The 14,305-nt window shown below is 19.0% G+C and overlaps 1 protein-coding gene across 1 annotated transcript; it reads left to right on the top strand.

The window, feature by feature from the left end:
• Positions 1-2,426: 2,426 nt before the first annotated feature.
• Positions 2,427-13,865, top strand: PADL01_0303900 (conserved Plasmodium protein, unknown function; the record flags this gene model as incomplete). The annotated part of the gene is made up of 1 exon (XM_028683270.1): positions 2,427-13,865. The coding sequence occupies one exon, from the start codon at positions 2,427-2,429 to the stop codon at positions 13,863-13,865; it is 11,439 nt and encodes a 3,812-aa protein (XP_028536459.1).
• Positions 13,866-14,305: the final 440 nt, after the last annotated feature.

The following is a 14,305-nucleotide window of genomic DNA, read 5'->3' as shown; positions in this document are numbered from 1 at the left end:
TAAATTAATTCACAAATTATTATCACAGCAATATTAAAAATAAAATTAAATCATAAACTTAATTTTAATTTTAATTTTTTTTTTATTAGGAGAAAATATTTATATATATAGGTAAGGTTACTCCTTCAAAATTTTTGTGGAAAGAAAAATTAACTTTTTCTATTTTATATTGGTAGGAATTAAAAAAAATAAAAATACTTATTTTTATTTATACGTAAAAAAAATGTATATAAAATATAAAATACAAAACGATATTATGTATATATATATAATATATGTTATTAAAAAGTAGTAGAAGAAGAAATATAAATTTTGTTTATTCTTATTTTATACTCCTTTATTTATTTTTTTATTTTTATTATTATTATTTTTTTTTTTGTTGTTGTGCTAGGAAATTTTCGACATTATATATATAATAATTATATCACATTAATACCCATTCGCATTTTTTCATTTTATAAAATATGAATATTAATTTTAAATTTTTTTAAAATGTTCTTCTATAACGTTATATGTAATAAACAATCTACATTACACTTTGACAATTAAAAAAAAAAAATAAAAATAAAATAAAAATATATATGTATTAAAATAATGAACAATAAATTTTTTTAAAACAAATATATTCTATATGTTATATAATAAAAGCACAAATATATAATTATATATATATTTATTTATTTATTCAGTATGAAAATGTGAAAAAAAAATAATAAAAAATACATATTTTATATAACATTTATATATATGAATTATTTTTTTTTTGATTTTTAAACATAAATTTAAGGTATATAAAGATATATCATACACCTAATGAGAATATTTTTCTTTTTTTTGCATAATATAAAAAAAAATATATATATATATATATATATATTTTATATAACAATTAAATCAAATAAAATACATTTGTTCTGTAAATACGTGCACACACAAATCACAAATGTGGAATATGAAAATATTAATAATAAATGAAATTATTATATTTACACCTATATAATAATATAATGGAAACGTAAAAAATATCTTTAATAAATTCTGAAATATTCAGGTAAATTTGTTTATACATAATTAGTCTCATAAAAAAAGAAAAAGAAAAAAAAAAAAAAATACGAAGTAATATAATGTTGGTGCTAAGAAGTGTGCCATATGAAAAATGAAAATAAATACATATATATATATATATATATATATATATATATATAATATATACATATTAGTATTATTATTAAATAATATATACATATATTTAGTCAATAAATTGAATAAAAATTTGAGTTCTTTCTTTAATTTTTTCATATATTTACTGTATGAAGGTTGATACATTAATTAAATATTAAGTATCTACAGTTATTTCATTGAATTGATATATTTTTATAAAATCAAAATGTTACTATATATCTTTCATCCTCAATAATATAAATAATAAAGCAACGGAACATATTCAATTTATTAACAAAAATATAAAAGAATGTATATATATATATATATATATATATATATATATATAATTTATATGCCTACATAATTCACATGTTGTGTTTTCATATAAGGTCAATCTGATTTTTTTAAAAAAAATAAAGAAAGATACATGAATTTGTTCTCATATTGTCTTACATATATTTAAAATCTATATTTTGAAATATACCGATTATAAAATTTAATCCTTTCATTAAAAAATATGTTTCTCTTGCATTTTTTATGTGGAATATTTTTATAAATTTATTCTATGTTTCTAATAGGATGGCTAACAACCCTTCTTTCTTATTATTACATAGAAAGGATATTAATATGAATAATTTGTAGAGCTATTTCCCTCAAAAAAAAAAAAAAATTAAATTAAAAAAATAGGAAAAAAATAAATATATATATATATATTTTAATGTTCTATGTGAATATGTTTTTGCTTTTTTTGTATTAATTAAATTATAAAGACAAAAAAAAAAAAAAAAAGGAAAAAAATAAAACAATAAAATGAATATCTTACGTTCTATAAAATAATATAATTTTGGCTTTTATATTATTATCAAGAGTCCTTTCTTTTTCTTTCACGAATATATATATATATATATATATATATTAAGACAAAGCTATAAAATTACGTATTAAATAAAATGTGTAATGGCATATTTTGCACTTAATAATATTATATATATATATATATATATATATTTATATATGAGTTAACGAATGCTTACAGATTTATCATCACAATATATAGATTATATGTATAATTATGAAATGCTATTATTTATGTATTGTCAAGGATTATATATATACGTTATTTCAATTTTCTTTTAATGTGTAGCAGAATTGTAACTTAATATATAGTAATTCGATAAATTCCAATGAATATTATATATATATAAATATATATATAATAAAATTTTTGATAATATGTTAAATAATTTGTATAATTTTCAAATATGAATTTGTTAAATAATAATTTGCTATATGAGAAAAAAAATAGATATGAAGAGAATGAATTAAATTATTCAAACAGTTTTCTTGAAGAATATTCATTGAATGGTATAAAAAAAAATTATGACAATAATTTATGTGTAAAATGTAATTGTTTGCAAGGAATGAATAGTTCATGTGAGATAAATAAGATTGATGAAGATATAATAAAACAAAAAAATGTTTTAGATAATAATATATTTAATCCTCAAAATAATTTCATTTTAAATAATAATATAAATAATAATAATAATAATAATAGTAATATTCATAATAATAATATTCATAATAATAATATTATATATCCTGTAAATTCAGCTAATATCAATCTATTGTATGAATCGCAAAATAATTTTTGTGCTTTACATGAATGTGTAGATACTCAATACCATGCAAACATGAAAAATACTTTAATTAATTCAAATTCTTTAAATAATAATATTAATAATAATATGAACAATATATTTAATACAAAAAAAAGTAATACGCATAATATTTTTCATACAAATAATAATTTAAAAAATTTGTTATGTCAAAATATTCATAATATTCCAAGTAACAATATAAATAATTCAAATAATCATATTTATAATTCTTTATATAAAAATTTTAAAAATATTGCCAATCAAAGTATAAATATATCCACTCAAAATATAAGTAATGCTGATCAAAATATAAATATAGCAAATCATAATATAAATAATAATATAAATAGTAACAATAATTATATTAATAATAATATAAACAATAACAATAATTATATTAATAATAATAATAATAATAATAATAACAATATTCATAATATTCATAATATTCATAATAATAATAATATTTATAGCCAACCTTTTAACAATTATTTATATCAAAAATTAAACAATAATGTAAGTCAACAATTACCGCTAAATTCATCACAAGTTTTAAATAAAAATCAAATATTAAATCAAGGCAATAAAGAAATTGAACAACAAAATTCAAATAATATATTAAATAAAAATATTAATTTAAATATTCCTTATTCTTATATTCATGATACAAATAAATATGTTGATAACCATAACAACACTATTTTGAACACACTCGATTATATTAAACTTAAACAATTCAATACTGCTCAAATAAATAATAATGCCTTATTATATCCTAATTTAAATATCAACACATTGAATAGTATGAATAATATGAATAATATGAATAATCATAATAATAATAATTTATCAAATCAAGATTTTAATAAACCAAATTATGTTAATAATAAAATGAACAATAAATTTACCACAGGTGTCGTAAGTGGAAATAATCCAATAGATATTATGACTACCTCTATGGATATAAATCATCAAAAAAATATAAATCAACCATCAAGTAATATAATACCACCTGTTTCTATAAATCAATCAGCTAACATAATTCAATCTGTTGGTATAAATAATCCAGCAAATATCATATCATCAGTTGATATGCATACCAATGGATTAGCAAATTTACAATTAACCAATATGGGTACTAATACTTTAACAGCCAATTTAGGTATAACTAGCCATCCGCAATTTAATATCACAAATTTTGATCGAACACAAAATAATCCGTTGATATACTGTTCAGATAATAGAAATGTTTCTGACAGAATTGAAAATGAAAGTGCATACCATTTCATTAAGGCAAATAATGAATTAATTTCTAATAATCATTTATATAAAGAAATGTATAACAAGAGTAATACTCTTGATAATAATCCGTATGATAATCAATATAAAAAAAAATCTTGTTATTTGTTAAATAATCAAAATTTAAATTATGATTTAAATAAAGACGAAAATGTGGAAATTAGGAACAACCTAATTGCAAATAAATGTATGAATTTAAATGAAAGCAGAATGGTAAATAAAGCAGGTTATAATATTTATATACAAGATAAAAATATGTACAATGATAACAAATGTTATGATAAATATAATGGTTATGATGAAAAGTTAAGAAGAATTTCGGTTCATATGGGAGATAAGCGTGAATATAAAAGAGGTTATATTTCAAATAGGGTATCTGTAAGGAGTTATAATAATAATGATGAAGATGATAAATATGGTGACATTTATAAATGTGGTGTATATGACCAACGTGATACACATTTATATCGTGATACATCTGATAGACAATTTGTTAGCTCCTCAAAACGGCTATCAAATAAAAATGATGAAAGAAATGTTAGGACTGATGAATATTCATCAGACTCTGAAAAGGGTAGAAAGCAAATATATAAAAAATATACTACATATGATAATAAAAGGGATGCAAGAAATATACATTTAAATAAAAATATGTATAAAGATGAGAAAAAAAATAGAAAACAATATATATCTAATTATTCCAATTCCCGTGCATCATCTAACATGTCTTCTTGTTCATCTTCATCTTTCTTTACAAGCGATTTAAAAGAAAAGACGAAAAAAAGAAAAATGAAGAAAGAACCTTTAAATTCTACTGTAATTAAAAAGAAAAAAAGACCTACTGTCATTGACTTTTTAAATGAAAAGTGGAACCGCAGTTCTTATAATGATGATATAAGTAATAAAAGTGTAGATAGTATAACAAAAAAAGAGGAAGAAAAAAAATATGGTTATTATAAGGATGAAGAATATCACCATGATGATGGTGATGATAATAATTTTGATAATGATAATTATGATGATGATAATTTTGATAATGATAATTTTGATAATGATAATTATGATGATGATAATTATGATGATGAAGAAGAATCGAATGGAAAAAATAATTATTTGTCTTCATCTACAGAACATAAAGAAAATGATAAAACCAAGAAGGAACAATATGTAAACAAAATGGAGACTATCAAAGAATGCGATAAAAAGGAAGAAACAAAAGAATCTAAATATTTAGCATACAATAAAAGTTATAGTAGAAGTAGCGAGGAAAGTGATAAAATAGAAGAGACCATGAGTGATCATAAGAATGATAATAAAATTAATAATATGAATGATAATATATCTAAGGACACCATTAAACGTAGAGGTCGAAAACCAAAAATATTAAACCAACAAAATAAAAATAACGTTGAAGGGGGAATGCCAAACGAGAGTGAAGAAACTTATGAAAGCTCAAGTTCTAATAAAAGTTGTACATTAAATGATAGTGTTAAAAATGTTGAAGAGGTTCAAGGGTATAGTTTAGAAGTTGGAGAGGAGGAAGAAGAAGAAGAAGATGAAGATGAAGAAGATGATGAAGAAGATGATGATGAAGAAAATGAAGATGATGTTGATGAAGAACACCAAAAGAGAGATAACGAAAAAGAAAAGGAAATATATGACAAAGTGAATGACAAAATAAATAAAGAAATATATATAAAAAGTGATACAAAAAATCATTCCAAATTAAATAATATTGTTGATGAGAGTGGAACACAAAATGTAGAACAAAATAATGATATAAAGGAAGAGAAAAGAAAAGAAGAAATAAATAATAGTAGTAATGAAAGTATATTATCATCAGAGAATGAATCTTATAGTGATTATACAGACAATTCAATGGAAGGAGAATCAGATGAAGCTTTTGATTATTTAATGGAATCATGTTCAGAAGGAATAACGAGAACGGATACTTCATATAATAGTAATAATATATATGACAATATAGAAAATGATATATGTGATAATAAATTTAATAGTATAAATATTGGTAGTTATAATAAAAATAGTGTAATACATAGTGATGTAGAGAATAGTTGTATAAAAGGAGGATATAAAAAGGAAAACAATAATAATAATAATAATAATAATAATAATAATGATAGTAGTACTAATAATTGTAGTAGTAATAATCATTGTAGTAATAATCATTGTAGTAATAATCATAGTAATAATATTAATAATATGAATGAGAATATAACAAATTATCATTTTTATGATAATTTAAAAAATGCGCAATTATGTTCATATGTGTTAAATAAAAAAAAGAAAGATAAAAATATATTGTTATCAAAAAATTTTGTAATTATAAAAAATGATATACATATAAATAATAATAAATCATTTCCTTTTTACAGCTTCAAAAGAAAAATGAAAGATTTGATTAAAGAAGAAAAGGATAAAAAAAAAAATATTGAAGATTATAATGAAGATATAGAAAGAGAAAAATATATTAAGCAGTATTATATTTATAAAAATGTTTTAAAAAATATCCGCTGGTATAAATCAGAAAATGATGAGAATAATTTAGAAATTTGTTTTATTAAAGAAAATGAATATATATATAGTAATTTAAAAAATATGGAATATATAAAAAAGAAAAAAATATTAATTTATATACATAAGTATTTTCTTAAAAAGAAAATTAATATATATGAATATATAATATTATTATCGTATTTATTTTATAAGAAATCTAAATATTTAGGTATTAATAAAGTATATATGTATAATACTATGAAGAAATTATCACCATATTTATGGTTATTAAATAAAAAATGTAATGATATAGAAATACGTAATTTTTTTTATTATTTAAGTAATTTATTCATATTACATGATTATTTTATATTTAGAATAAATATTTTTTTCTTCAATTGGTTTTTATTACATATATATAAAATAAAATTAAAAAATATATCATATATAGAAGATATAAATTTATTATCAAATATTATGATAGCTTTCTTATCAAATAAAAAATTTCTAAATTACTCTATGGTTTTTTTAATAAATGTTGTATTACAAAAAAATACAGGTAAATCATTATATAAAGGTTTAAATTATAATTATGTGTGTGCCTTATATATAACTTTTTTTTCAAACATTATATGTTTATCAGAAGGATACAAAAAATATATTATCAAATGTGAGCATTTCTTGAACAAAGATAATTTAAATGATATATTGATATGTAGAAAAAAATATCAAATGACAGAAAAAAAAGAAATAAAAAAGGAATCTCATATGAATGATACACATTGTATACAACATCAGAAGGACACAATGAATAAAAAATATATAATGAATAAATTAAAAATGAATGAGAATAATACATCCATAAGACAAGATCTGATCATGTTGTATGTTTTATATATGTCTAAGAATAATTATTGTATATATATAAATATTTTGAAACATGTTTTTATAGATGTTATAAAATTTAAATTAAATTATAATTTTAACAGACTTAAAATGAAGAGTAAGTTTTTATATAAAAAAATTTATCGATGTTTGAAAAATATAAAAAAAAATATGATTAAATTAAATAAGATGAATATGAAACGAATAAGAAGAAAAAGGAATATACGAGGAAATAACACCAATGATAATAAAATTGAAGATGATAAAAATAAAAAAAATAATAATAATAATATTTATAACAATAAATGTTATGATCATATTTTATACGAATTTGATAGTAATAAAAATTATTCATTTGTATACTTATTTATAGGTATACTTATAGAATATATGTCCTTTTCCTTTAACGATAAAATTAATCTATATTTTCAAGAAAAACAATGTTTAAAGGAAGGGTATACATCATTATTTATGTATCTAAAAGAATATACAAATATCATTTTCAAATATATGAAATTTATTACAATAGATGTTAGTAAAAAATATGAAAACATATGGATAAGAAATATTTTCACCTTAATTAATTTAAAAAAAATGGATACCTTAGATAATTATTTTGATAATCATTCCATCGAAAATGTGGATTATAATATATATGATGATTATAATGATAAGAAGATGAATGCTGCTCATAGTAACACTGAAAAAAGTAACACTAATAATAATAATAATAAGAGTAATATGTTTGATAGTATATTTTTAAAATATGGAAAAATAAATATTAATAACGAATCAAATATATTTATGGAGAGTAGTAAAAATAATTTATATATAGAACAAAAATGTGATGAACAAAATAATATATTATCATTATTTAATAAGGATATAAATAATGTAGATAATAATAAAATAAATGTGAATACTATTCATGATGAAGAAGAAAAAAATTATAATTGTGGAAATATTGAAAACAGTGTTGATATCAAAGAGTTAAATAAATTAAATATACATGATATAAAAAGTAATATGATGTGTAAAGAAAACAATAAATGTCATAGTTTAATATATGAGAATAACAAATTTGAGGATTATAAAACTTTTAATAAGGATATATCTAATATAAGTGAAATAAAAGACAAGAGTAATAATAAGAAAAAATTAACAAATTATTATAATAATTATAATTTTATAGAAACTACTTTTTATATGTTATGTAAATGTTTATTATTATTTAATAAGAATATATTATTTCGAACAATATTTGATATATTATTTTTATTTTTTATTAATAAAATAAGAATAGAAGTACTTGTTCATTTTTTATCAATCATATATACAAAAAAAAAAAGTAACTTGGGTAAAATAATAAAAAATATTTTAATAAAAAATAAGAATGCTTTTCTTTTACAAAATATTTATGTAATAAATTATTTATTAAAAAAAAATATATTCAACATGGATGATGATATATATTTTGATGATACAAAAAATATATCTATGGTACCTTTTTATTCATTTTATTTTTCAAGATGTGAAATACAAAAGAGAAATATATTAAATAAAAAAGAAAAAAAAAAAAACGAAATATTAAATATATGGAATACCTCTAATTCTGTAGACTCGCGTTTATATATGAAATGTTGTTCTTGTATTTTTTTGTCATATATTATTTTTTTTTCTTTAATTTTTAAGAATTTTGAAATGTATTATATGCACTTTACTAAATTTTCTTTTAACTTGAAAAATTTATCTCATTACAGAAAAATAAAAATGAAGAGACAAAAAACGGACAAGGAAAAAAAAAAAAAAAAAAAAAAAAAAGCTATTATGGAGGATATATATATGAATAAACATAAATATTATGATACAACAATGTCTAAACAACATGAAATGAAAAATATGTTAATGAATGATATGAAATATTTTAATCATAAAATTCAAACAAATAATGATAATAATAATAATAATAAAGAGAAGGACAATAAAAATGATCTTTTTGGTGATCATATTTTTTTATTTGAAAATCTAAATGATGATAATTTATTTTATTATATTTTATATCCTATGAAATATATATCAAAAAAAAAAGACATTCTGAGTAGTAGTGATACAAAAGATGATACGTTTTTATTTTTAAATAAAAAAATGTTATGTATATATTATAATATTCAGAATAAATATGAAAAGGGTATACCTGAATGGAATTTATTTGGATTGAAAAATGGTCACATTAATATAAGTGATAATAACATAATAAATAATAATAAAAGTAATAATAATAATAGTAATTACTGGTGGTCTATATCCAAGGGAGATGACTTAAAAAAACAATTTGATAAACATACAAATACATATGACGAACATATATATACTATCATAAATAATTATAATCTTCATGTTACAGACAAAATGTTATATGTATTAATGTTGATGTTTAATAATCATATTGTTAAAGAAAAAAAACAAGAAAATGATCATAATGTTGTAGGGATAGAAAAGAACCCAGATTGTAATTTATTTAATAATATAGAAAGAAATGTAGAAATAAACGAAAAAAATGTAATAGAAGAATTTTATTTCTTGGATGAATATACTGCTTATCATATTTTATATATATTATATGAAACAAAAAATAAATATGATGATGTAAATATTACAAATGTATATACAAAAATGCATGGGGGTATATTAAAAATAAATTTAGATAAGAAATATAAAAAGAAATTATGTAGTAATAATAAAAATCATATGGATAACAATATAAATAGAGCAGAACGAATTTATGATCATTATATGAATGTTATGAGTTTTATTGATAAATGGAATAAAAATAATATAGAGTATAATAATAAAAAAAAAAAAACAAATATGAAAAGTAGAAGAAATAAATATACAAATATTGTTATAGATATATATCCATTAATATTTATGTCTTTAGTCAAATTATTAAAGGGTACAATAAAAATTAATGACAATGTGCAAACAAAATCATTTGATGTAAAGAATGAAATTTTTCCTTTGAATTTACAAATATATGTTGAATTAAATACTAAAGATGAATATGAACAGATACATGAAATATCTATTTCTCATGGAGATCTTATATCTTCTAATTATAATGCTCTAAAGAATTGTCTATGTACTGAATTTTTTTCAACAAAGAATGAATGTAACATGAATAAAAAGCATAAAACTAACAATGTAAGTAATAATTTTATAAAGAATAAATATATTAATGATACATATAAAAATTGTAGTTCTAATAAATTAAAAAGAGATAATAGAAATTGTATATCCCACCCCCCCAAAAAAGATAGAAAATTTTGTGATATATTAAGAAATTATGATGATATAAATTATTCGATATATGGAAATTTGATTGTAAAATTATTATATAAAGAAATAAAAAGTGATTTTTTCTTATGTCAAGAATATTATGATAAGAATTTATACATATATAGAAGTTTATTAATAATTTTGTTGAATAAATATTTTTGTTCAGGTTATAATTTTTTCTCTTTTAAAAAAAAGTTTGTCTTTTTCTTTATTCAAAGATTGTTTAGATTATTGTGTTTTAGATTGATGTGTTTGTTTCTTTCAGCTGTTCATTTGAATAAGTTTACGAGTGAAATAATAATTATAGATGATAAGATTTTGATAGAAAACTATCAACTGCATGTAAAAAAGAAGAGGAGGATACAAATGAAAGAGGATGGGACCAAAACGCGAAAGCGTTTCTTTGATAAAAAATCGTATAATCTGTATAAGAATTATACTGAAAATTTTTATTTTAATTCTAATTTGTTGGAATGTATGGAAGATGTGATGAGTGACGAGGTACAAGTGGACGATGAGGATGAAGAAGACGAAAATATTGAGGAAGATGAAAATATTGAAGAAGAGGATGAGCAAGAGGAAGATGATTATGATGAAAAAGAAGATGAGCAAGAAGAAGATGATTATGATGACAAAGAAAATTATGGTGATATAGAAAACATTTATTATCATAAAAAAGAAGACACAGAAAAAAACAATTTTGTATCAAAGTTAAAGAATGATGATGATAATATTATGAAGACATATTTAGGAGGTATAAAAAAGAAGAAGAAAAAGAAAAAGATTATTATTTATAAGCCATTTGTAGCCTTTGGAAGTTTAATTATGACAAAAAGGGAAGTATTAAAATTGAAATTATTGAAAGAAGAGGAAATTAAAAAGGAAAATATATATATAAATAAGAGTATATTAAAGAATAAGAATAAGAGTATTCACCTGAAAAACATTCCAAACATAAACAATAATAACAATAATAATAATAACAATAATAATAATAATAACAATAATAATAATAATAATAATAATAATGAAAATTTTTATAATAATAATTCTTATAATTATGGCAATAATTATTATTCAAATGAACGTATTGATAAAGATTCCATACACATGTCGATCATATCCATTATCGTCTTTTTAAACGTACTAAGAAAGAACTGTAATTATTCTCTTATGATAAATTTTTATATAAATATGTTAATAGAAAAATTTTTAGAAAAGAAGAAATATATGCATATTGATGATTATTATTTAATAAATAGTTATTCAGTAAAATTAATAAATCCTTTACATAATTTCCATAAGGTTGAATTTTATATATGTAGTGAAAATAATTCAATAAAAAAAAAAATGGAACAAATTAATAATGGATATAAATTTTATTCATCATCATGTAAATTAAAAATATTTGAAATAATATTTTATTATACATTAAAAGTTTATTTATGTTTTATAAATAAAAATTACATAGGTACCTTTATATCAAAAATAGCAAGAATGAATAATATATATACTAATGAAAATATTCATTTTAAATTTAAAATTAATAAATTACTTTGTAATACATTGAATAATTTATTAATTGAACAAATGATTAATATGAAATTAAATAAGAATATTTTAATCAATATTATATCGGCATGTAAGTTTTTTTTTATATCTCTTCTGGATGAAAATGAATGTCCTCTTATACTTTTGAATGATTATGTTCTTGATATATCGGATTTTATACAGACTAATTATAATCCTTCATTGAATGACCGACGTATTATAAAACAATCTCAAAGTTGTGTTCAAAAAAAATCTCTCTATGTTGTGGGAAATTCACAAGGGTATCAATTCTACTCCTTGGAGGATGAAAAATATACATGTGGGGAGTATATAATGGATGATAAAAATTCAAAATCTGATTGTACATATGAATTGGTTAATTCAAATATTGTATCTAAGGATGATATAAAACAAGTTGAAGATATACAACATGTGGATAACAAACAAAATGTAAGTTCCTTTCCTCATAATAATATCCCACATTATGATGACAAAAAAGTGTATATTCCACTACATGATGAAATAAAGAATAAAGATTGTGCTAACAATTATATATGTAATAATAAGGACACACTAAATATATATAATAATAATAATAGTAATAATGTGATGATAAGAAATTGTCCTAATTCAAGTGTAAACATAATATATAAAAGAAAAATGAACATAAATTATGAAAGCCATTATTATAATAATAATAATGTGGGTATAATGAGAAACCGTGTAATATATATGAAAGCTAATGATATAAATAAATTAATTTACTCCTTTGAAAGGTTAAATGCAAATATTTTTGATTGTGCTGAATATATATATAAAAATATTTTTAAAAATAAAAAAGAAAAAATAAATGATGAAAAAAAATTTTATAAAAATATTTATTTATGGTATCTCAATTGTATTCATATTATTAATTTGCAAATATATGTTATGTGTCACTTTTATAACAGTTATCATAATACTACAATTCATATAAAAAATAAGAAGAAAAATTTAAACACAAATAATATGAACAGTAATAATAATATTATTTATCATTCTTTACAAATTAATATGAATATAATAAAAAGTATTAATAACGTTAAACATAATATTGAAAGATATTTAAACGAAACTAAGCAATATTATGAAATTATAAAAAATAAAGAACAAATAAAGGAAGAAAAAAAAAAAAAAGACAATAAAAATGAAATAAAATATTCTCTTGTACAAATTAATGAAACCGATACAAATGTATTCAATATAACAAATGAGGAAAGTATAGAAGATTATGAAGAATTAAATTCATTTTTAGATTTTGATTTAGATAAACAATCAGGAATATTGTTGGAAGGTGCTACAACAAATACAAATAATAATTTATTAAATCAAAAGGTTAATGATAATATTTATAAAATGTCTAATTATTTAGTGGATGAGGACTGGTTAATGTATATACGCTCTCTAATCTGAAACAATAAAAAGGAAATCATCATATGTATTGAAATATATATTTAATAATGCTTAATATATTATCTGGAAAAAAGGAAAAAATATATTATACATATAAATATATATATATATGGATATATTTTTGTATATTTGTACTTATATTTTCTTTATAGTAACATATATATATATAAACTATTAAAAATAAAGGGGGGAAATAAAGATAAACCTTTTTTTTTTTATATTGTGTATATTTTTTCAATTCTTATTTATAATATAATATTATTTTATTGTATTGTATTCTAATTATTTATTTATTTTTATTTTTTTTTTGTGTTAATATATTACGTTAATTTTATTTATTTATTTTATATTTTAACAACGTTTTATATGGGAGAGCCCCAGAAGTACGCTTAATATAAAATTTCTTTGTTATTTGTACCGTTCAAATAAAAATATATATA

This window comes from Plasmodium sp. gorilla clade G2, assembly GCF_900097015.1.
Source record: "Plasmodium sp. gorilla clade G2 genome assembly, chromosome: 3".
Classification (NCBI taxonomy): Eukaryota; Apicomplexa; class Aconoidasida; order Haemosporida; family Plasmodiidae; genus Plasmodium; species Plasmodium adleri (nom. inval.).
Note: the sequence above shows the minus strand (reverse complement) of the source record. Positions and strands in the feature narration are given on the sequence as shown.